Source organism: Durio zibethinus, chromosome 12, assembly GCF_047325235.1.
Source record: "Durio zibethinus cultivar Kanyao isolate XHJ-2024 chromosome 12, ASM4732523v1, whole genome shotgun sequence".
Taxonomy (NCBI): domain Eukaryota; kingdom Viridiplantae; phylum Streptophyta; class Magnoliopsida; order Malvales; family Malvaceae; genus Durio; species Durio zibethinus.
In genome coordinates this window covers 25,470,940-25,494,955 of record NC_143173.1, presented here as the reverse complement: position 1 = coordinate 25,494,955, position 24,016 = coordinate 25,470,940, and the positions used below count along the sequence as shown (strand labels likewise).

Sequence of the window (24,016 nt, the reverse complement as noted above, 5' to 3'; positions counted from 1 at the left end):
TGAAGATTCTGAAGAATAACAAGAAGGAATCGAAATATCAAATACAAAGCCAATCACAGCTCTGAAATAAGATAAGTCCATTGTGCTGCAACAAATGAGGTGACCACGTGATCTGATCTGAGCACCAAAAGCTTTGCTCAGGCCACTGAGTTCTCAGGGAAGGGATCTCACTTTGCCTGCATCATTTGTCTTCTGAAGCTTCTGAACCACTGTCAAAAAGACTCAAAGTTGCAATTACAACACAGTGCTGAGATCTAAAAGCTCAAGGCCAAGGTCCAATGGGTCATGGTAGTCACTTTCAGAAACTCCCTTTTACAAGTGGATTTATGGTACTAAACTTTATAAAGTTGTTTTGTTCTGGATCATGGAAACTTTAGTACCATTGATTCGAACGCATTACGTTCAGGAATCCAGGAAAGATTAGCAGTACTACAGCAGTTTCATTATTGCTATCTTTTATTGAGTTTTCAGAGCTGACGAAATCATCCAATATAACATAATTCAATGAACATTATGCTAACTTTTTTCTTTTTTTTTTTTTTATGTATAAATATATATACAAGGGAGGCCGCAGTCTAGTGTAAAGGAAAAGGTTGCAGGTAATGTCATATCTTAAGTATAATTGCAAGAACAAACTAAGTTAAGTTTTGAATTGCTAACTTTTGTTCGGTTACTATTACTGCAATCAACCCTTTTGACAGAAGTGCCATTATACCTCTTGTTTTGCATGTTTTGCTGGTAAAATTTTCAGGAAACAATCCCCTTCAATATCAAGTCAGAGTCATGTTATCATTCCATTCTTGACATCCTCCTCCCCGACATGAAAACATGAGTAAGTTACTTGTGATCAAACAGAAACAGATTTTCTGATAGATGGGAACCATAGATGCTGTAGAAAATGGAGAACAGAAGAACATTTGGCATTAATCATGATTGATGAGGCAATTACCATTGCAATGTCATGCCTTCAAGAGCTCTCTTTCTTTCTGTTTAATGACCGACATTTTTTTTATTTTTTCTAAATTTAAGAAAGTAAAAAATGTTATATTTTTACCCAAAAAAATGAACAAGCTATTATATAGAATGTGTTCAATTGCACTTTATAAAATCATATAAATCAACAAACTATGTTTTTATATCTACAGGTACATACAGAATGGAAAGCAATTACTTTGATTTTATTCACTTGTAACTATCCATTCATTACAAGACGAATCCCGACATGACCATTTGAAGGTCACCAATGAATACAAATGACAGTGGAAGGCTGGAAGCAAGGTTAAAAGTTGAAGAATGTCATAATAATCTGTTCTATATGGGGCACTTTTATGATACTGATCATCTCGTCGGTAGAAGGAAACTGTATCCTTTAAGCCACCAACTCTCACTCGATATCCAGCAACGGCATTTTCCAAAAATTCCATGAGTTAAAATCTTCCTGCAAAGGCATTGGAAAATTAGGGACACCATTGAAGGCTCCAAAACAAATCAATGACAGTTGCAGAGAATGTTTCATTTGTTCTCTGGCATTATATTTAACAAGACGGAGAAATATACTCATTCCTTACCTGCTCAACCAATGAGGTTGGTGGAAACATGTCATTAACAAGAGTATGCAGCGACGTGTATGACCTCACATCAATAAAATGACTAATAGCCACCTCACCCTGCCAGTTCAGAGTCAGATTTTTAGAAAATTGATATGGTAACCCAAAGACAGGATTTGGTTCATTTTTTCTCCACTTTTTTCTCATAAGTAGAACATAGAAAACATGTACCTTTGGGTTAATAATAAATATCTTGCCCTTTGGAATCCCAATTTTTCTATAACTGAGCTCATCTGTGTCTCTGTTTCCAAAGCCTGCATAAAACGGATTGTGATCGGAAGGGAAAAGCCTCTTGATATCCTGCAATGCACATATAACAAAGAAATGAAAGGTGAAAAGACCGATCGTTTTCAATCTACATTGAGAAACAAGGTTGAGTATTTCAGAATTTACCTCTAAACATGCTATTTTGAATTCATGAGGTGCTCTTCTTATCACTGCCATGAATAAGGTGCAAATGGTAGAATAAATCAGAATGCAACTTGCAAATTATTACAAAGGAAGAAAAAGGGGTGAAGTGGGGAGGAAAGATAATGCATGTAAGTATGTAACTAGACAATACAGCCTAAAGATTCTGATATAAACAAAAGGTCAAAACAACAAAGATAGCTGCTTTTATCATATATAGGTTCAGTGATGGGCTGTAATCAGAACTTTTTTCTCTCAAGTAGGTGAAGCCACAAAATTGTGATGCAAACTAAAAACAACAAGCTAGATCGTACCAAAAAAAAAAAAAGAAGCTAGATTACAACAGGTCAATGCAAAACAAGACCTCACCTTCACGGTACAATGAGGGAAACAAACCGTCAGGAGAAATAACAACAGGTCCATTGGGTAAAGCTTTTCCATCCTGCATAAACAAAGAAATCATTTAAAAAATGATTACAAATGAGTAATTTCAAAGTCAAACCATTTTAACAATGAAGATGGTTTCAAAATGTTGGCTTATCCCTTTAGTTGTTACTTTTGCTATTGCCTTTTTGCTTCTATAAGGAAAATGTAAAAATTGTATTTGAATGAAAAGGCAAATAATACTTTTGAAGAAATAAAAATTAAAGAAAAAATTATATCTTAGAATTTTCTAACATTGAAATAAGAAGTTAACCACATCAAAACTTGGGCTAGTTCGTTACCTGTTTCAGGTTGAGTAAAAAATTTCTGGTTAGATATGCCTGAACAATTGCACGTGCACTGAGAAATAACAGTTGATATCCATTCTCCTGTTGTGAATATACAATTCAGTATTCGACATCAGATACCCAAGGAAATCATTTTGCTAACATGCATGTCAGCATAGGTTAGTTAATGGAAGAAGTTAAAGAACCATTTAATCGTTTAAATCAAACTCCGAAGTGACTGGATAATTGAACCCAGTGTTACCCAGAAACAATGTTGTGCTTTGTATGTACACACATGGTAGTGAGAGAGGTGGATGGACACAGATACAACTTCCGAAAAAGATTTTATCACTACACGGTATCTAAGAAGAGCTAAAAGATGGTTTAAGGAGATTAACAGTGACGGGATAATGTTCACATCATCATGATACTAAGGTTGTCAAATGTCATTCTATAATCTTGCATTCTAAAACCTGACAAAGGAATATATCATCATTTACATCAGTGGGAACTTTTATAAAGAAGAAGACATAATAAAAGCAAAGTAAAGGAAAACGTGAGACAAGTTTTTATTCAGTTGTGGTGGACATAAAAAAGCGAAGGAGAATATTGGAGTCATTTCCTAGGCTTAGTTTTGTGTGACAGTCCAGAACAGAACTAAGGCTCAATTAAGTCACATTGAACAACGAAACAAACGGGAAAAAACATACCTTAATAGCAGAGAAAAGTTTAGCTACGCCAGATTGTGTCCAATCCCTTCCAACTAAAGGCATAAACTGGCCTAAAACGTCAGACCTGAAAGAAATGTGTCAAGGTTATTGAAAGGCGCATCTTGGATTAAACCTATACATGATTGAAACATATTCAAAAGAAAGATTTCACCACAAAGCAATTAAGGTATGACAGCTTCTAGAAATGCTCATTGCTGCTTTACTACTAAAGATCATAAGGAAGATCTAATTTCAGATTAAAAAATAAGTATATGGTTTATTTTTCTCCTTTTCTTTTAGATTCCAGTTTAATTTTTTAGTTCAGCATTTTACTCATACCATAATGATGCCTAGTGAGGAAATTAAATACCATTTCCAGAATATACATCATAACACAAATCACAGGTGAATTTAGACAGGTCCATAAATGAGTGAAACAAGAACATTTTTAAATAATCCAGAGTGATAACATACAACAACAACAACAACAACAACAAACTAAGCCTTATATCCATGATTATGGGGTCGGCTGTATGAAAGGCAAAAAAAAAAGAATTATATTAGGTCGTAGTTTTGATCCAGAGAGATAACATCAGGAGATAAAAATTCCTACTTGGTAATAGTTCCATCAACATCTGAGATTACAATCTTTGCATTCCACTTCCACAAGTAAAGATGAGCATCAACCTGTTAAAGATGAATAGGTTTTAGAGACCAAAAATAAAATGAGTATAATACAAACCTGGCAAACCTACCAGAAGAATTGAGTAGTAGAGAATTAAAACCTGTTGTGTTCCCAGGACCCTGGTGGAGAAACTGAAAGTAATCATATTTTGACCATCTTTCAGATTCAAGGAAGCTATCTGCTCATTAGTGGGAACATTTGTCCTAATAAATTGCTTGCGGGGAGATTCAATCTTTCCACTGGATGCTGGAGTTGAATCTGTTTGTGAATTTGGCATACCAGATTCAGTATCAACAAATATCTCATCACTAGATGAATTGCTGCTGCTGTGCTCAAGTGTTTTGACCCTTCTAAAGGGAATAGGCCAGAGGCTCCATCTGCGGCCAGAGGCTGTGGAAGTGACAACAGAGTCATCATCCTTTGGGTTTGATGACTCATACTGTTCAACAGGGATTGCATCTTGGGTCTCAACAGCCAATTCTAAACCAAATGCAGCCATTCCAAGAATAATAGGAGCAGCTTTTTCCCATGGCAAGTACCTCTCTCCAAACCGGACAATAAGGTTTGCATTCTTAATAATTGACATTGCATTATTTTTATATTCCTCCTCTGAAATACGGTGTGCTTCAAAGACTACTGCTGCAGCATCTAATCCCATACCCGCATGAAGTTCATTTCCACAGAGTGAGATCTCAAACCCTGGAACTACAAGGTATGCAAGAGAAACTAAGTATTCCATGAGAATCAGAACAAGAATAAGAGAGCAAAAAATCAAAGCAGACAAAGGTCTTTAGTTACTTACCCTGGTTAGCATTAGTTTCTATCTCTTTATCAGAAGTTGTTTCAGTTTCCACAATCTCACTTTTGCTACTCTTATCCTCAGGTGCAGGACTTTGTGGACTGCAAGTTATCTCTTCAGTTGCTGCTGATGTTTCAAACTGTTCATCCTTCCTGTCAGGGTCGTTACCAACAGAATCAACAGACACATTGTTAGAACACATATAATCTGATTCCAATGCTTTCTTTTCAACTGGTTCACCCTGAACTGGTAAATCATGAGATAAATTATTGTTGGAAGAATTGGGACTACAAGAGGAAGAGAACAAATCTTTATTTCTGGAGTCACCAACAGCCTCATCTTCAGTTTCATTGTCTGGAGGGCTGCAAGAAGGTTTATCTTGTGAAACCTGAGATTCTAACTGGCTATCTATTTCTTCAGATTTAGTGTTTTCACCATGTCTGCCCAATTCAGATAGTTCAAGACAGCTCTTAAAAATATCCCCATTCTTATTATGCACAGATGCATCTTCAACATCATTTTGCCTGTTACATTTACTTTCATGGTTAGAAAGGTCTTGAGTTTCTTCAGTTTGACAAGCATGTTTCCCCCCTTCAGAAGTTTCTGGATGGCGTCCCAAAGCAGTAGAATCACTGTTCACATTGCAAACATCATGAGAGGAATCCTTAGCTGCTGCTGAACTGAGCTTACTAATATAGTCAGCAGCCCACACATTGCCACCTGAACTATACTCCTCGTTACCCTCACAAAAGTCAGGTCCTTCAACTGGTCCTAGATGGAACTGAGGTGTGCTTAGTTGCACATTTTCAGCATCCTGTTCTGATGTTGAGACAGGGGCAGTAAGTATATGGCCATCCACACTGACCAAGACAACTTCTGAATCTGAAACTTGTGCTTCACCAAAACACTCACCACCATCTAAACCCTCATATCGGCCAGACCCAAATTCTGACAAATTAACGGAACCCTCTAGAGAGGACTGCTCATCTTGAAATTCGTAGAACCTAGTATCCGATTCCGTCCTTTCAAGCCGTTTTGGACTTGTGGCATCATATTCGTTCCTCAACTGAGCCACCCCAGAATCTGAGACACTATGTTCAAGTCTACAAAATTCAGCAATTTTTTTATTGCCGTCATCCTGTATGAATTCACCATCCGAATCTTTCAAATCTCCATTTGTCTCAATTCCTTTACCAGAGTCAACCTCCCTTACAAAATATGCCTCCCCAGAGTTATCAAGACACATATGGAAATCCGCTTCAATGCCATTAACAGTTATACGGACAACCTTCTCAGCCCCTTTCAAAACACCCTGAAACTTCCCAAACCGAACATACCAAGGTGTGCTTCGAAAAGTCCCATCTTGTTGCTGAACAACAATCACATCAACAGCCCCACCAAAAGGATGGAAAGGAGTAGCAACAGAATAAACACCTTGTGAAATTAAACTCCCAACTTTGCCAACCACATTCATTTGTCAAAACTAAGCCTTTATCAGATAAACAAAAATTTAAGGCAAAAATGACACAAACCCTTTTTCAGATTCTTTATTTTCTATCCAAAAAGAATCCAAAAAATTAATATAAAGATTCAAAACTCTTCGATTCTTCTCAACGTTATTGATCCTTTACCTTCAGGTATCTGCATTCAATTCAAAATTAAACGAAGCAAATATAAAACCTTAAAACGTTCCCTTCTGATCATCAAGCAAATAATAAAAGAAAAGGAAAAAAAAAAAAAAAAAAGGAAAGCAAGCCCCGGAATCTATCAGCTAACACTTTCCTACCAAATCTTGAAATCCCAGTTTCACGAATATTACATAGACCCAATATGGAATGTTAAAATATATATTTCTTATGAAAGAAGAAAAAATTAACCTTTAGAAACACCAGAAACACGAATTACTTTTCCTCCCATTTTCTCAACAACCAAACAGAAAATAAACGTTGATGGTACAATTAAAGTAGTCAAACAAGATTGATAACACAGAGAGATAGAAATGCATTTTAAATGACGACAATTTCAGATTAAAGAATCAAACTTTTTAATTCAAAATTGTGACATCAAAAATAATATAGCATTCAAAGTCATTCAACTTACAGATTTAAAAATTGGGCAAAAAAATTCTAAGATTGTTCAAAATATTTTCCTTTGAATTTTCAACGTTGTTCTTGTTTTTTTTTCCTTACTACGATTGGTGATGCAACAATCCCGCGTCGTCACAATTCTCAGAAAGCTTCGAAATTTGATTTTTTTTAAAAATTGTTTGGGAAAAAAAGGAAATTTTTTTTAAAAAAGAGCTAGAAAATGGCAAATGGGGGGCTAAGCCATAAATAGATAATCCTGGAATGGACGGGCTTAATTGGTCCTGTGTTTTGGATGAAATTACAAGACAAAGTGAGAAACGTTACATGTAGATTTGAGATTAATACGAGGGTATTTTGGGGATTGAAATTTTTTTGTTCGCGTGTTTCTTAGGTGATCTGATCCTAACGATGGAGCCGGACATCATCACCCCAGACTCTTCCACCTTGAAGTGAACAAATTTTTATTTAATGGAACTGCAGAGTTGTAAAATGGCTAAAATACCCCCCTCTATTTCTTTTTTTTTTTTTATAATTCGTTTATTGTTTTCCTTGTTTCTGCTCTATTTTATTTTATTGAATGATGATCTGTCTTCACTAATAAAAGATTCTAAGTTCAAATTTTATCTTCTCTAAATTATCTAAAATTTATTGTTTATAAAGTACTTGAACTATAGCTTTATTTTCAGAAGGATTTTTAGGTTTTATTTTATAAATTTTTTATCAATGCAAGTAAATTTATTTATAATGAATTTAAATTCAGACAATTAAAAAATATAAATTTTTAATATTTATTATTATTATTATTAATATAAGATATTCTTAAAATTTTATAATCTACTTTTGACTTTTAATTTTTATATATTTAATTTTTTAAAAAAAATTAAATTTGAACTTGTAATTTCTTAAATTTTGTTTAACATGCACATCATTTAAACTTATATTCAATATTTAGAATAACTTTTTTAATCAATTGATTGATAAAGAAACTTATTCACATGCATGTTTAAATTATTTCAATGAACAAAATTATTATTTTAATGTTTATATATATATATATAAATATTTTTATAAGACCTAGATAAGACCAAACAACAATAAAAATAATCCAACTATACAATGTACTAATCAATAAATAAATTTTTTTTAAAAATCAACGAAAAATTTTACGTTAAGAATATCAATCTTACCCTTGCACAATAAAAAACTTGATTTTTTATATGATTAAGAATGAAAATAAATATTATATTGTGATTATATACGAAGATTAAGACGAGTAATAGAATATTTTTTTCGTACTTGTATTTTATATTTATTTATAAAATTTAATAAATAAATTTTTATTAAATAATATAAATTATTATTTTAGATTAATTAAAATAAATATATTTTATTAAAAATATATATTAATAAAAAATTATCTAAATATACAAGATAAAAATATTAAATATTAAATTTTTTGTATTTTTTAAAAAAATTACTAGTATAAAAATTATTTATATTTGTTAAATTCTCAAAAGCATAGAAATAAAAATAAATTTAAAATATTCATTAAATACCAATACAAAAATATATATAATAAAAAATACAAAAAATATAATTAATATTCTATCTTATTCATATCTTAATTATTGAACTCTCTGTACCTAACTGCCAGTCATTAAAGTGTTAAAGTGTGTACCTTTTTTTTCTTAGCATTTCTGTTCAATGTGTCCCCCCCCCCCCCCCCCCATGTTTTTCAAATCCTCTTAGCCATTGTGATTTCTGTTATCCAATTACTTTATTTTTTTTGTGCATTGTTATCTATTTTTTCTCTTTATATCTCAATTTTTTTTAAAATAAAATTATTTAATTCTAAAATTTTATAATTATTTGAAAATAAATTTTTAAAAATTTATATAAAAAAATTAAATAATTTTATTTTTAAAAAGTTAAAAGAACAATTTGAATTGTGAAAAAAAAAAAATGAGTTCATTTAGCACTACTCTTTCTATTTATAAAAAGAAACTTTTTCTTTTGTTTTTTTCTAATTAAAGTCCCGCGGCGGTACGGCCTCCTATATAAAAAATTCATATATTGAGGGTGAGCCATGTTGGGCCGAGCTTGAGTCGTAAATGGGTTGAACCATTTTCGGCAAACTCATAAATCTCTGAGCCCATTCTACTGAACCAAACACACCGGTTTCCATCAAACATCGAGGCCAATTTTTCGTTCCCAAAACCGACGTCGCTTTGACTTGAAAAGTTGAAACGAAAGACAGATGAATTTCTGATAAAACATCTCAACAACGATCAAGTCCGGAAAGCAGCCGATGCCCTTTCCCTTCCTCGACCAAACCGGTGTAACCACCACGCCAACCGTCACAACAGCCACAATGAATTCCCCAAAAATGACGAAAATGCCCTTAATCCTCCTCCTGTCGTTTTGCTCTTCACTGTCATCGTTTTGATTGGCACCGGTTGGTCGTTTTTGAAACCCTTTTTACAAGAAAGGGAAAAGAAAGTTTTGATGATCGTGATTCCACTTCAAGTTTTAGCTAATATCGCGTCGGTCGTGATCGGAGAAATGGGGCCGTTTATTAAAGATTGGGTGACATGGAACCAGGTGTTTTTGCTTGTTGATATCATCTGCTGTTGCGCCATTATTTTCCCAATTGTTTGGTCGATTCGTTCACTGAGAGAAACCTCGAAAACTGATGGAAAGGCAGCGAGGAACTTGGCCAAGTTGACTCTGTTTCGGCAGTTTTACATTGTGGTGATTGGGTATTTGTATTTTACAAGAATTGTGGTGTTTGCTTTGAGGACCATCGCAGCTTACAAGTATCAGTGGGTCAGCAATGCAGCGGAGGAGACCGCTAGTCTGGCGTTTTATTTGGTGATCTTTTATATGTTCAGAACGGTGGAGAAAAATGAGTACTTTGTTCTTGATGATGATGATGAAGATGAAGAGGCTGCTGAGCTCGCCCTTAGAGATGAAGAATTCGAGCTTTGATTAAATGGGGATTGTTGAAAAGCGAATTGATACGGAGTAGATTCAAACTATTAAAATTTATGCATTTGCATCGAATTTATCAAAAAAATAGTTGTATCACAATTGTATTAATATAAAAATATAAAATATATTTATCATATAAAATACTAAAATTTACATGATTTATTATGTTTTATAATAAAAAAAAAAATAATATTATAATTTATATTGATATAAATATATGAAATATTTTTTTTATTTTATGAAATTTATATATAATAAATATTAAAATTTTAAACCATATCATTTATATATTTTTTTTTTATATCTTATGCAATATCATATTATCATATCGTATTTTATTTTAAGTTGTCAGATGTATTAGATTTCACTTATTATGCAAAATTGCTGCAAGAGGTCTGCAACTGCTGTTGCTCATCTTCTCATATTGTTGCAAGAGCTTGAATATGTTTCATTAGTTACTGTGTTTCTACCTAATGAATGCTCGTGTTATGAATTTATAGGAATCTTTGGGTTGTTGTTGTGGACAATTATATCGATTTGGCATTTAGAATTCAAAGGTGTTTTTATTATGAAGATTGCAGTTGTTGGAAATTGACTAAATCGTCTTCATCTATTTCTTTTGTCTGATAATTTGAAATCCTAGTTAGGTTGAACGAAAGCTGAAGATGAAAATCTGAGATCATATCAGCTTTTGCCGTTCATGGTTGTTGCTACCTTAACCTTAATATGATGCTCCATTAAAAATCACACCAAGGATTTGTTTAATCCGTTGAAAATAGTTTTTTGCTATCAAAATCTGTTTTTACCCAAATGCAAAGTTAAACGATAAAAAATAAAATAAATTTTCAATTTAAAAGTTTGATTTTCCAAAAATCAAAATGCTCATCAATAAATGCTTTTATTATGAAAAAAATGTTTGGAATAAAAAATAAAAAATTACTTTAACGTATGTTTACACTCCAAAATATTGCAAACTAGACAAAACTAATAAACCAAGAAATTGAAAAAGACTAATGTTAATGTCAATTCTAAAAACTGTAAGCATTGGGATATTAATTTCAATTTTATGTAATGTGCAAGCATAACTAAAGATTCAAAGCCTGAATTCATGTTCAAATTCCACTTTCAGAAGTTGTGGTTAGCAATGGTTGTTATACTCCCTGGTTGGGTTTGTTAGAGCTGCAAGCTCCAGCCTCCCTAAACCACGGGTCCAGACTGCAGAGCTAGGTTTGTGGGCTTGGAAATCTGAAGCTTTGGGTCAGGCCCCTCCAGAGACAGGGGATTATGTTCCGCTTTTTGTGGTTATCAGACCCGACGATTTTAGTATTTATGCTATATAAAATATTAAATTTTATGTATATATATTATAATTTTTATAAATAAAAAAAATATAAAATATATATTTTATATTTTATTAAATTTAAATATAATTATTATTAAAATTTTAAATGATATTATTTTTATACTTTATATTTACATCGTATCATATTTTAAATTTTAAATTCCAACGTATAATTCTCGGCTGGTAAAATATTTGTATAAGAGGCGTTTGGGTAGTCAAAATGAATTTAGGAAAAGTAAAGAAATCAGTTGAACTACTGCTGGAACTTTTTGAACGGAAATAACTTTCGCTGTCAAATCCTAAAATCAGCAGAATTTCCTTCAAAGAGAAGACATAGAAATCAGTTAAAAAAATTGAATAAACCTGAAATCATTTTCTCTTAAACATGGCATAATTATGAAAACAAGATCAAATAATCACCCAAAAAAGTTCAGAAGAAAACATTCCTTTGATCCACAACATCTACAGTAGCAGAGCAAGAAAGCAGCCTATTGAAAAACCTAAACAGTACAACCTTCATTTTCCTCCGAACCAAAAACTTCCTTGTAACACGTCTATTTTGGCCGCTGATCTTCCTCTTCCCTTGAGCCCCCACCTTCCCTTTCACTCTCCCAAAGCATTTCACAGTCTTTTCAGGCACAGTTTCTTTCCTGGAAAACCTATAGCTCCTTAAATACATCTGCCTGCAGGAGATACTGTCAACAACTCTAGGTTGGCCATGCATGGCGCCTGACTTCCTTGACCTCACAAACTCCGCATCTGACTCTGGCCACTTGTAAAGATTCACATAGGTTGCCCTGACAGGCACCCTGGGGTCTCTAGCATCATTCAGACAACTAGAAATGCAAACTGAATTCATTTCTTCCAAGGATTTTTTCTTTTATAGAGGTGTGTGGGTAAAGCTGATCAAATTTATGAACTGGGTTTTTGGCCTTGGAGTTATAAACTTGAACAAAGCTTAGATTGCAAGAAAAGATAAACAGAATGGAAATAAAGAAAGAAAGTAAAAGAGGAAAGTGGGAGAGATGATGGGGGAAAATGGGGTTGGTTCCAAGTGCAATGTATTCTATTCGCGCCATGATTTAGCATAATTAGCAGCAATGGAGGTGTTTTTCCGCATGTGTTTGCATTTAGGCAAACAGTGGATAGGCTAATGATGTTTATTTTATGCCGGTATGAATCTTTATTGGTAAATTTAAGAAATATCAAACAATTCATTAATTCATTTGTAAATTTATCACTTCCTCTGATCTTAAAAATGAAGTAACTTTCCTTGTTGTCAAGTGTTCTGGAATAAAAAAAATGATGTTTATATTATTGATCAAAGTGGGCTGCCATAAAGTAGATAATGCTTTAAACTCTTTAAAAATAGTTGCTTCAAGCCATCTTGCCGTTAGCCCAAGCAAACACAACAAATCTGCATGAGTGAGGGCCTCTGAGAGCAAGCCTGAGTTCCAGGGAAAGCCATTTCATATCAAAAATTAAAGCCCAAGCCTTAAAGTCAATAGCTTTTTTTTTCCTGGAAGTACCCTAAATAGATCCAACAAACTATAATTAATGGGGCACCATCATCATTCAATGATCATTAGGCCCTACAAAAGCATCCCAGGGCAAAGCCTTGTTTGTTTGCATTTTAATTTAGTCAACCCTTCCTTCATTTTCAGTTTTCCTTTCCCTGTCTTTTCTATTTATTGGTTTATTTCTTTTCTTCAAACAGTGTCTTGGATTCTGTTTCTTTGGTCAATTCCCTTTGATTTTGACTTTTACAATTCTTGTATCATTTGCATTAAATTAATCAAACAAACTATGTCATATTCATTCTGCTCCAACTGCAATTTCCAGCATCTTATTTTCTTCTCCCCTCACAATGTCATGTAAAGAACAGCACATGCTTGGAAATTTGGGAACCTAGAACACAGCATCAGACAAACTCCAGAAGTTTTCTATCCTTTTGTTGAGTTCTAAGTTTCCTGGTCCCTTCCTAATTGCCCTTTTTGAAAAAAAAAATCATACTTAATCCTCGATTTTAATAAAATATAATTGCATTTTTTTCAAATATCATTAAATTTAGTAATTCAAGGATCCATATCGAAGCATATATAAAATGCAAAAATTATCATAACATAATTTATATAAATATGTCATATATATAAAAAATATATATATATATTTAGTTTGTTTAGGAATAAAATTAGCGCAAGAAAATATGATCTCTTACGGGAAAAAATTTAACTAAAATTTTATAAATTAAATTCGTAAATTTTTTTTATATAAATGAATAAATAAAAATTAAAATTGATAAATTAAAATATTTTATTTCATTGATTAAACGTGTAAATTTTGAACAAACTTGAATAAATATTGATATATTTAATAAATATATTGATAAAATTTTTATTGTTGAATAAATATCGATCAAATTTAAATTATAAATAATATTTTTAATAATTTTTTTATACATTATTAATCTTTACATTAAATTTTATTAATGTATCAATTCAAATTTTTTATTAATTTATTTTTAATAAAAATTTTCACAAAATTTATTTATGAAACTTCGTATAGACCCTTGATGGACATAAACGTGCTTAGAATTTTATTTCGGTAACTAGTCAAGACACCTGGAATTTTCCAACTTAATATTTTGTGGCAAGTTGGAAACTTAATGGGATTTGTCAGGTTTTTGGAATATTTATTAAAGTTTGAATGATCAAGCAACTGTTCAAAGAAGAAATCTCTGCTGCCTTTTACTATAATATCCCACTTTAGAAAAATCACATTCCACTTCCCATGTTTTTAGTCATTAGTTTACTTTTGACTAGAATGTAACAATTTCACTTTTGTCTTCATTTGGTCTTTGATTTTACTTGAATTGCAAGGAGTTTAGAAGCTTCTAGTTTTTCTTCCAAGTTTATTACTAATGCTTTCATACTTTGAGTCTTCAAAATTATGTCTAAGGATCCATTTGATAGCGTGTTGGAAAGATTTTCACATTATGATACATTTTATATTTTTTGTATTTTTTTAATTTATAAATAAATAAATTATTTAATCTTTCAAGTTAAGGTATCGTACATAATAATTTAAAATAAATAGTTACAGATCGTATATTCGAGATTATTTCAATAAATGATTATCAATAAGACTCGAATTTAAAACTTATTTATCGAAAAAAATAAGTTTTAATCGATTGAACTAATCATTTATTGATATATCTTTTGTATTATGTATTATAAATTCTCACCCCAACTCTTATAAAACGAAGAATTGGGAATTTATTATTTTTTATTAAATATAGTAAGGGAATATTAATATATATTTTAAAATGTATCATAACAAAATTCGTTAGCAAAATTATAAATTATTGTTGTTTTAATGGTTTTTCATATGAGACTTACAAAAAAAACCGGTGTTCCATTATGTTGTGTAAGCCACATAAGTAAAAGCAATTTAAAACCCACTAGAAGATTTGATCCAAACAAGTCACTAAAAAAATATTAGTAAAGTTTTGAATAAAAAAGAAAGAAAATGAATAAAACTTTGAATTGTGATTTGTTTGACGTCATGTATTAAACAATTATTAATTTAAAATTGTTTATGAAACAAGATCAAACCTCCCTCAGATCAGTTTCATATTTCTATTATAAGAAAAAAATAATAATATAAAAAAAGAAATCATAGGGATGGATGCGGGTCCCATGGTCAGATGCCCCAGGCCACTTACAGATTACGAATCAACAACTTTAATCCTTCCGCTGGACTTTTATGGCGTGGACGGAGGAAATGAACATTTGAAAAAGATAAAAAAGGTTCAGCTGGACAGATAAACATTCTGGGAAACCTCCAACTCTACATTCTCGATAAAATAAATGAGAAAATTTTCCACATTCATCAACGCAAATTACAAATTTGTACATATTTAGACCGCCAGCCTGGCAGGAAAATTCGTTTACGATGATTTTTTTTTTAATAAATTGATGACTGTTATTGTGTAAAAGAGATAAAATTAAGATAGAATTTGATTTCATTTAAATTTTTTATAATTTATAATATTATAAATTTTTAAAATTAGATTTAAATTTGAATTGAATTTTTTTAATTAATTTTTAAATTTTAAATTCTTGTATATAATTTTAATAAAATTTTTATTATATTTAAATATATTTTTATATAAAATAATTATTTTATTTTATAAAATTTTAAAATATATATATTTGATTCGATTTAATTTTTATCGATTTTTTACATCTCAATTCAATCCGAATTTTATATATATATTTAACACTCAAACTTGACCAAATTTTAATAATATAAAAATTAATTTAAATTAAATCAAATAGTATAATTATAAATCATTTTTTTTCTCACCCCAATTTTTATAATGTTCCCCTATTGTTATGATGTATGTATATAATGATTGATTCATAAATATCGGGGAAACAAAACTATAGGTGAAATGTAAATAATGTTACTACTATGTGCATTTTGTCCTTAGATGATAAATGTTAAATTTAGTTTATAATTTTCAAGGAAGCAATTTAATCAATCAAATTACAATAAATTCGTCTTAATTTTGTTTGCAGGCTAATATATAAGTTCCGTGAATTTTTTTTCTTAAATATGTGTGACATTGAATTCCACAATTAGAGATAATTTTTTTCATAAATTTGATTTTGATATTTGTAAGAAATTTTTAATAAAAAATGAGAGAAGATTATTTGATTTATCGTAAGTTTAAATAAAAATTTTTATTGAATTTAAAGGATTATTTATAAAAAATTTATTATCAATAAAAATTAAAATTAAAATTTTCAAATAAAATATTTGATTTTTATTAACTTAAATTCAATTAATCCGTTAATTATAATTGTAAGATTTTGAATTAAAAAAATTAAATGACCAAACATGATATGCATTTATATGCTATTATCATTATTTCCTTTGGCTTAAGCTTCTTCGTTATAAAGAAAAAGGGTCAAACTCAAAGATGGTCATAGAAACATTTCCGAAGGACAAGTCCTTAATCTTACATTAAAGTCAAGAAAACAAACAGTATCGTCCATCTTATATAAATAAACAATAAAAAATACAAAAAAGTCAAAAAGAGTATGCGCATATTCTACGGTAACTTTGGCTTTTTAGTTTGACCACGAGTCCCTAGCTTTAAAAAGTTGTCTATTTGTCTAATAAGCCTTTTACGCTATTGTCTTGAAGCTTCCGGCTCGTGACTTTTCACTATTCCATTAAATCGATAGTTTTACGGTTTTTTTATTTTTTATTTTAATAGATAACAATAAAAATAAAAAATAATTTAATCTTATCATTCGATTAATTAAAAACAAAAGTAAGAAAATATATATACCAATTAAAAAATTTTATATTATATAAATTAATCACTCTTTATATATCATTTGATATATTTATATATATTCGTGACATTAAATATATTTTAAATTATTTTAATATATATAATTATTAAGAATATTAAAAATGTGTTCGTGCATTGTTATAATTTTTTTTTTTTTATATCGTGTACGTGACTATTTAATGTAGGAGGTGGTGGTTATTTGACGGAGAGATGGAAGGCAAGAACGGTTTCATGTTTTTTTTTTTTTTGGTTGAATTTTATGTTATGAGAGGTTCATGATGGTGGTATTGTTTTTTTTAGTTGTATGTTTAACTAGTCAATGGTAGGGAGAAAAATTCAACCTGATCCTGATGGATTTTGATTCGATCAAATTTTATAAGGTTAATTTTTTTTTTTTTATTTTGAATTTCGAATCGGATCGAATAAGGTTAAAAAATAATCGAGATTGGGTCAGATTCGAGTTTTAGGCATACTCAATTCTATTCGACCAGATATTATTAAAAAATTATTTTTTAATTAATTTTTTAAATTTTAATTATATATATATTTATATAATAATATTTTAAAATATTTATATTTAAAAAATAATATTTTATATTATAAAAACAATATTTTATTAATATAAATATTTTAAAATATTATTTTTTGAATATAAATATTTTAAAATAAATATTTTATTAATTTCGGATCAGATACAATTTATATAGTATCAGATCGAATCAAGTTTGGATATAAAAAAATAAAAAAAATTTCGAATCGAATCAGATTCGAAGCAAACAAAATTCATCTCGAACTCAATCTGATGTCAGCCTTCGTCGATGGTGGCCGTGGTGGTAGTGGATCACGATATTTTTTATTAATTTTTTGTGGTTGTTGGGTTCGGAAAATCGGGTTTTCAGGTATAATTATTGAGATTTCGAGTATGAATTTAAAAAAAAAAATAAAAAAAGCAGTTGACACTTGGCATTTTTATGTAACATTAGCAAATGCTTTGAAAGTACCTTGTTTGTTTTTTTTTTATTCACCGGAGAGCAAAATCTATTGGCATTGCTATTACACTACATAAAAGAGTATATTCTTTTGATTCAAAAACGTTACCCTTGACTTATAAGATTGAAATCTAACACCTCACTGATAATTTGAACATAAAAATTATTGACTTTCAATTGAAACTTCGACGTAAGGAGAAGGCTTTCATTACATTATTTTTATTTAAAAATTTTATGTATTAAAATTTAAATTTTATAAAATTATTATATAAATTAATTAAATTTTAAATTTAATTTTTTTATTAAATTTTTTTGTTAGAAAAAAATTAAGGATAAATAGATTATTTAATTTTCAAATCAAGATAAAATATATTTTATAATTTAAAATAAATAATTATAAATCATACATTCGAAATAATTTTAATAAATAATCATTAACAAAATTTAAACTTAATATCTTTTTATTTAAAAAAAAAATTAATCAATTGAATTAATTATTTATTAATACTTGTTTTGATGTACTTTAAATAAAAATAATTTTTGTTAATCCAATAAGTGTGTTGTGTTGCTAAAAAAGACAACGTCACCAAATAAAATTTTATTTGCTGTTTTTTGTTTTCCCTTTCGCCTGCAACAGTTCAAATGTAAAGGAAAGAAAAGACGACGACATCGTATCCAATAGGACACAGATAAATTAAAACCTGTCCAATTAAAAAACTGCCAAATAAAAGAAAAAAAATAAAAATTACAGAATTTGCCAGCTGTCACTCTAAGGACAGACGCATCCTTACCAAAAGTGTAGAAGGTACGGCGAAGTTACGTTACGTTAATCACAAAAAAGGAGGAAAATCGTATTGTTAATCGCGATTAACCGTGCGACAATTGCAGATTAGAAGAAGGGCGAGTGAGAAGGATAAAAAGCAGAGAAGAGTAGTGGGAAGTGGCACGAAACCTCGATTCGAGTGAACCAAAATCAATGGATTATTGAAGTTTTATTTTTCTCGCTCTTTTTCTCGATAACCAAACAGCCTTAATCTTCCCCCTTCCCTTGGGTTTTTCAAGTTCGATCTTCGTAGCGTAACCGATCCAAACATGGGAAAGGGAGAAGAAGATTATGGAAAACGACAAATTATCAACTCTAAACCAACCGATCCAGATGTGTTTCCTGCTTGGGCTAAAGATGTCCAGGAATGCGAGAGGCGTTACCAAGTTAACAAAAAGTGGGGATTATCGTCGGTGGAAGTCGAAAATCGGCGCAAGATCTACGGTTACAACGAGTTGGAAAAGCACGAAGGGCAATCTATATGGAGTTTAATCCTGGACCAGTTCAACGACACGTTAGTTCGAATCTTACTCGTGGCGGCAGTAGTTTCTTTTGTCCTTGCTTGGTACGACGGTGAAGAAGGCGGTGAAATGGAAATTACTGCGTTCGTTGAACCGTTGGTGATTTTTTTGATCTTGATCGTGAACGCCATCGTCGGTGTTTGGCAAGAGAATAATGCGGAGAAAGCATTGGAGGCTTTGAAAGAGATCCAATCAGAACAAGCCACAGTGATCCGAGATGGACTCAAAAACTCTAATTTGCCGGCTAAAGAGCTTGTTCCCGGCGACATCGTGGAACTGAAAGTTGGGGATAAGGTCCCCGCGGACATGAGAGTTTTGGAATTAGTTAGTTCAACTTTGAGAGTGGAGCAAGGTTCGTTAACCGGAGAGAGCGAGGCGGTTAATAAATCTAACAAGTCCGTTAACGAAGATGCTGATATTCAAGGGAAACGAAGCATGGTTTTTGCGGGAACAACGGTGGTTAACGGAAATTGTATCTGTTTGGTAACGCAAATTGGAATGGAAACAGAGATCGGTAAAGTTCACACTCAAATCCACGTGGCGGCGCAGAGTGAAGAAGATACGCCGTTAAAGAAGAAATTGAATGAGTTTGGGGAGGTTCTAACTATGATAATTGGGGTAGTTTGTGTGTGTGTTTGGTTGATTAATGTTAAATATTTTCTCAGTTGGGAATATATTGATGGATGGCCAAGGAATTTTAAGTTTTCCTTTGAGAAATGTACGTATTATTTTGAAATTGCGGTGGCATTGGCTGTTGCTGCGATTCCTGAAGGGTTGCCGGCGGTCATAACCACTTGTTTAGCACTTGGGACACGAAAAATGGCTCAAAAGAATGCGCTGGTGAGGAAGTTACCGAGTGTTGAGACGTTGGGGTGTACTACTGTGATTTGCTCTGATAAAACAGGGACCTTGACGACCAATCAGATGGCCGTGTCCGAGCTTGTGGCTATGGGAGATGATGCGAGTAGGTTGCGGAGTTTTCGGGTTGATGGCACTACGTATAACCCTTCTGATGGGAAAATACATGATTGGCCGAGTGGTGGAATGGATGCTAATCTTGAAACGATTGCAAAGATTGCTGCCATTTGTAATGATGCTGGTGTAACGCATTCTGACCATAAGTTTGTAGCTCATGGAATGCCTACCGAGGCAGCGATAAAGGTTAGCTAGGCACTGATTCTCAGTTGCTCTGTTGACCTGTTTTTGAACTGTGATTATTTGTTTACAAGGTATTACATTTAGGCATGTTGTCAATGTTCATTGAAGCTTTTACTAACAGAGTTGATGTATATTTTTGTTCTTCTGTACCTGCTCTGAAGTAGGCATTATAGTGACTTCAATCTCTGACTTATCTCTCTTTCTTCTTGCTACAGGTTCTTGTTGAGAAAATGGGCCTCCCAAAAGGATCTCATAGTGGTGGTCCTGGTGGATCAGCTGGCAGTGATGTTCTGCGTATGTTGGGTGTTCAGATATTTTAGTTTTACTTTGTTATTTTCTTTCTAGTATTATGACTTGTAACACTTAGATATGTTACATAATGTGCTCTAAAGGTTGTTGCCAATGGTGGAATGAGTATGAGTGTCGGATTGCAACCCTTGAATTCGATCGTGATAGGAAGTCCATGGGTGTTATTGTCAATTCCAAATCAGGAAGAAAGTCATTGCTAGTGAAGGTGCTATCTCTATCTCTCCCACGTGATTTTCTTATGTAAAAGCCAAAAAAATTGTTTTTAGGCATCTTGATTATCTTGTGATCCACAGGTAAATGCTTGTTTAATTTGCAGATAGCCTTGCTCGTCTATCCTTTTTTCCTCTTCAGAGATTTGAATGTTTTTTGCCCTGCTAAGTTAAAAAATGATATGCATGATATGGTTTTGAAGGATGTATGATACTTATTGCGGCCATTGAACATCTGCATTATTTATGACAATTTTTCTTAGATCTACTGTAAATTTAACTTTCATGTTTGTTTCTCTTTCACTCTAAGCCTCTTAACTTGAATTACTTACTTTGGCAGGGAGCTGTAGAAAACTTACTGGAGAGAAGCTCAAAGATGCAGTTGCTTGATGGTACTGTTGTGCCACTGGATCATAATTCAAGGAACCTGGTTTTCAGTGCTCTTCAAGATATGTCAAGCAGGGCATTGCGCTGCTTGGGTTTTGCATACAAAGATGAGCTCCTGGAGTTTGAAACCTATGATGGCAATGATGATCATCCGGCTCATGACCTATTACTTGACCCATCCAACTATTCATCAATTGAGAGCAATCTCACTTTTGTTGGCTTGGTTGGACTGAGGGTGAGTTACAATGTTTTGGTCACCGCCTTTACTTGCAATTCTTTTTAATTATATTTTTCTCTGGTGAACTAACTCTGCTTGGTGGTGCCATTACATGTTTGCAGGACCCTCCACGTGTAGAGGTTCGTCAAGCCATTGAGGACTGCAAAGCAGCTGGTATTCGTGTTATGGTTATTACTGGAGATAACAAGAACACGGCAGAAGCTATATGCCGTGAAATAGGTGTCTTTGGTCCCACAGAAGACATCAGTTTGAAAAGTTTGACTGGAAATAAGTTTATGGAGCTTTTGGATAAGAAGGCTCATCTGAGACAAAGTGGTGGGCTTCTGTTTTCTAGAGCTGAACCAAGACACAAGCAAGAGATAGTGAGATTGCTAAAGGAAGATGGAGAGGTGGTTGCTATGACTGGTGATGGAGTAAATGATGCACCTGCCTTGAAACTGGCTGATATAGGGATTGCCATGGGCATTGCTGGAACAGAGGTATTTTTTTCATTTTTTATTGTTCACTGATTTCTTTCTGATTTTCTTTTTGAAGAGCACCTCTATATCATGTTAAAAGTACAGTAAATGAGCGGCTAATTATTTTTAAAAAAAATGAAAAGTGAGCCCCTACTGGAAGATTACTAAGGAGATGCTTACAGCGTAATAGCTCTTGTTTCATGTTCAATAGGATGGATGTTGATAGGGGATTGGAATTGACATATGATGTTTTCATCCAATTAGTTGGAATAGAGGACCATGACTTGTTTCATTCATGATGCTCTCTTTTGGTTTAAGTTAATGCTTTCTTGTTTCTCTTTTCACCATACCATATGATTTTTCCCCAAATCTGTTAAACATCGTTTTAATTCTTTCCATCTGCCAGGTTGCCAAGGAAGCTTCTGACATGGTGTTGGCAGATGACAATTTTAGTACCATTGTTGCTGCTGTTGGTGAAGGCAGATCCATTTACAACAACATGAAAGCTTTTATCAGGTTGGTTGTAAGCTTTTATCATGCTTTAGAGTTTGAAGGATTTGCACATGGACAAGAATTCTTGGAAAGGCATCCTTGCTCCATTTGCTTGAATTTTGATTATTGCGTATAAATCATTTAATTTTTTGGAGTTCTTCTTTGGATGCTAAGACTATTTTATATCTTAAATTTTGATGCTATTTCAGGTACATGATCTCTTCAAATATTGGTGAGGTTGCCTCCATATTTCTAACAGCAGCTTTGGGTATACCTGAGGGCCTGATTCCTGTCCAGCTTCTCTGGGTTAATCTTGTAACGGATGGACCACCTGCAACAGCTTTGGGATTCAATCCTCCGGACAAGGGCATCATGAAGAAGCCTCCTCGCAGAAGTGATGACTCACTCATCACTGCGTGGATTTTATTCCGCTATCTGGTAGGTTGTCTCCTCTGGTCTCTTTTAGTATGAAAAATTTTAGTTTAGACCTTTGCTTGATTTTGTTGAGAATATTTTTCTCATTGATTTTAGTGGGATTGAGTTGTTTATCTTACTTTATTGCTTTGCACAGGTCATCGGACTATATGTCGGAATAGCAACTGTTGGTATCTTCATCATTTGGTACACACACGGTTCCTTCTTGGGCATAGATGTTAGTGGGGATGGCCACACCCTTGTTACATACTCCCAGCTCGCCAAGTGGGGCCAGTGCCCAACCTGGAAAAATTTCACTGTTTCACATTTCACAGCTGGGAATCAGGTCTTCTCCTTTGAAAATAATCCATGTGATTACTTCCAGGGTGGCAAAGTAAAAGCCATGACCCTTTCCCTTTCTGTTTTGGTTGCCATTGAAATGTTCAACTCCCTTAATGCCCTTTCCGAAGATGGGAGCCTCTTGACAATGCCTCCATGGGTCAACCCTTGGCTTGTTCTGGCCATGTCCGTGTCATTTGGCCTGCACTTCTTGATCCTTTATGTGCCATTCCTTGCTCGGGTATTCGGTATCGTGCCTTTAAGCTTTAATGAATGGCTGCTGGTTCTGGCTGTTGCATTCCCCGTGATTTTGATCGATGAGATCTTGAAGTTCATTGGGAGGTCTACAAGTGGGACAAAATCATCCAGGCAAAGACCTTTAAAGCCCAAATCAGAGTGAGACAACTTGGTAGAAATTTGATAAGTTGGATGGTGCTTCTGATACTGCCTCTGAACAGATTAAATTCTTGGGAACTCTTCTTAACCATCTGAGTTCTGTTATTGGCCCCATCTGTAACCCCCATTCAATTTTACAAAGGGGGATGGTTTGGACCACAAATAACTGGTTTGGACCACAAATAACTAGCTAAACTATTCCTTCATCCCTTCTGTTTTGTATTAGTAAGTGTTAACTTACCTCCTTTAATCATTTGCCCACATGTGTGGAAAAGATTGATGCTAAATTACTTTGTAAAACATTACTGTCCTTTGTTTCTCTTTCCTTCTCCAACTAGAGATGGAAAAGTAAGAACAAGACGACGGAACTTGAACATTCAAGCTTTATCATCACAAATAATTTGTTTCTTTTTCTCATCCTTTGATCCTCCATTCCTCTGCATAACTGATTTAGGAAACATAGATAACTTTTTATCTCTTGTTTTCCTTTTTTTGGATACAAGTCATTTTGGACATTAAAACGAACCGAATATGATAGAATGAATGTATGTTTGTGATTTATTTGTTTATTTTTAG

At 32.5% G+C, this 24,016-nt stretch overlaps 3 protein-coding genes and 1 pseudogene across 5 annotated transcripts; 2 read left to right on the top strand and 2 right to left on the bottom strand.

The window, feature by feature from the left end:
* Positions 1 to 1,157: 1,157 nt before the first annotated feature.
* On the bottom strand, positions 1,158 to 7,221 carry LOC111296047 (phosphatidate phosphatase PAH1). 3 transcript variants are annotated; one of them, XM_022890062.2, is made up of 11 exons: positions 7,020 to 7,221; positions 4,923 to 6,560; positions 4,221 to 4,825; positions 4,049 to 4,122; positions 3,436 to 3,520; positions 2,741 to 2,827; positions 2,385 to 2,457; positions 2,001 to 2,044; positions 1,779 to 1,907; positions 1,569 to 1,667; positions 1,158 to 1,438 (listed from the first exon to the last, which is right to left on the bottom strand). In XM_022890062.2, exons 2-11 carry the CDS (start codon positions 6,391 to 6,393, stop codon positions 1,385 to 1,387), a joined length of 2,721 nt encoding a protein of 906 aa, XP_022745797.2. In that variant the 5' UTR covers positions 6,394 to 6,560; positions 7,020 to 7,221; the 3' UTR covers positions 1,158 to 1,384. The 3 variants fall into 3 exon arrangements, with proteins under 3 accessions (XP_022745797.2, XP_089597588.1, XP_022745798.2); XM_089741462.1 differs by having other exon boundaries at positions 4,221 to 4,819; XM_022890063.2 differs by having other exon boundaries at positions 7,109 to 7,221.
* Positions 7,222 to 9,245: 2,024 nt separating this feature from the next.
* LOC111297836 (protein CANDIDATE G PROTEIN-COUPLED RECEPTOR 7 pseudogene) lies at positions 9,246 to 10,090 on the top strand (annotated as a pseudogene).
* Positions 10,091 to 11,638: 1,548 nt separating this feature from the next.
* Positions 11,639 to 12,411, bottom strand: LOC111297921 (uncharacterized). Its single transcript, XM_022892522.2, has one exon. The coding sequence runs from the start codon at positions 12,196 to 12,198 to the stop codon at positions 11,770 to 11,772; it is 429 nt and encodes a 142-aa protein (XP_022748257.2). The 5' UTR covers positions 12,199 to 12,411; the 3' UTR covers positions 11,639 to 11,769.
* A 6,227-nt stretch (positions 12,412 to 18,638) lies between these two features.
* LOC111295949 (calcium-transporting ATPase 1, endoplasmic reticulum-type-like) lies at positions 18,639 to 23,857 on the top strand. Its single transcript, XM_022889822.2, has 8 exons — positions 18,639 to 20,201; positions 20,414 to 20,492; positions 20,591 to 20,712; positions 21,057 to 21,338; positions 21,443 to 21,820; positions 22,206 to 22,315; positions 22,501 to 22,729; positions 22,863 to 23,857. Exons 1-8 carry the CDS (start codon positions 18,789 to 18,791, stop codon positions 23,442 to 23,444), a joined length of 3,195 nt encoding a protein of 1,064 aa, XP_022745557.2. The 5' UTR covers positions 18,639 to 18,788; the 3' UTR covers positions 23,445 to 23,857.
* Positions 23,858 to 24,016: the final 159 nt, after the last annotated feature.

Coding starts and splice junctions, on each gene's coding strand:
- LOC111296047 (XM_022890062.2), bottom strand. CDS start 6,393: ATGAATGTGGTTGGCAAAGTTGGGAGTTTAATTTCACAAGGTGTTTAT. Junction 2,458..2,740: donor TTTTACTCAACCTGAAACAG/GTAACGAACTAG, acceptor TTGTTTATGCAG/GATGGAAAAGCTTTACCCAA. Junction 1,668..1,778: donor TATTTATTATTAACCCAAAG/GTACATGTTTTC, acceptor CTGAACTGGCAG/GGTGAGGTGGCTATTAGTCA.
- LOC111297921 (XM_022892522.2), bottom strand. CDS start 12,198: ATGAATTCAGTTTGCATTTCTAGTTGTCTGAATGATGCTAGAGACCCC.
- LOC111295949 (XM_022889822.2), top strand. CDS start 18,789: ATGGGAAAGGGAGAAGAAGATTATGGAAAACGACAAATTATCAACTCT. Junction 21,821..22,205: donor TGGGCATTGCTGGAACAGAG/GTATTTTTTTCA, acceptor TCCATCTGCCAG/GTTGCCAAGGAAGCTTCTGA. Junction 22,316..22,500: donor AACATGAAAGCTTTTATCAG/GTTGGTTGTAAG, acceptor ATGCTATTTCAG/GTACATGATCTCTTCAAATA.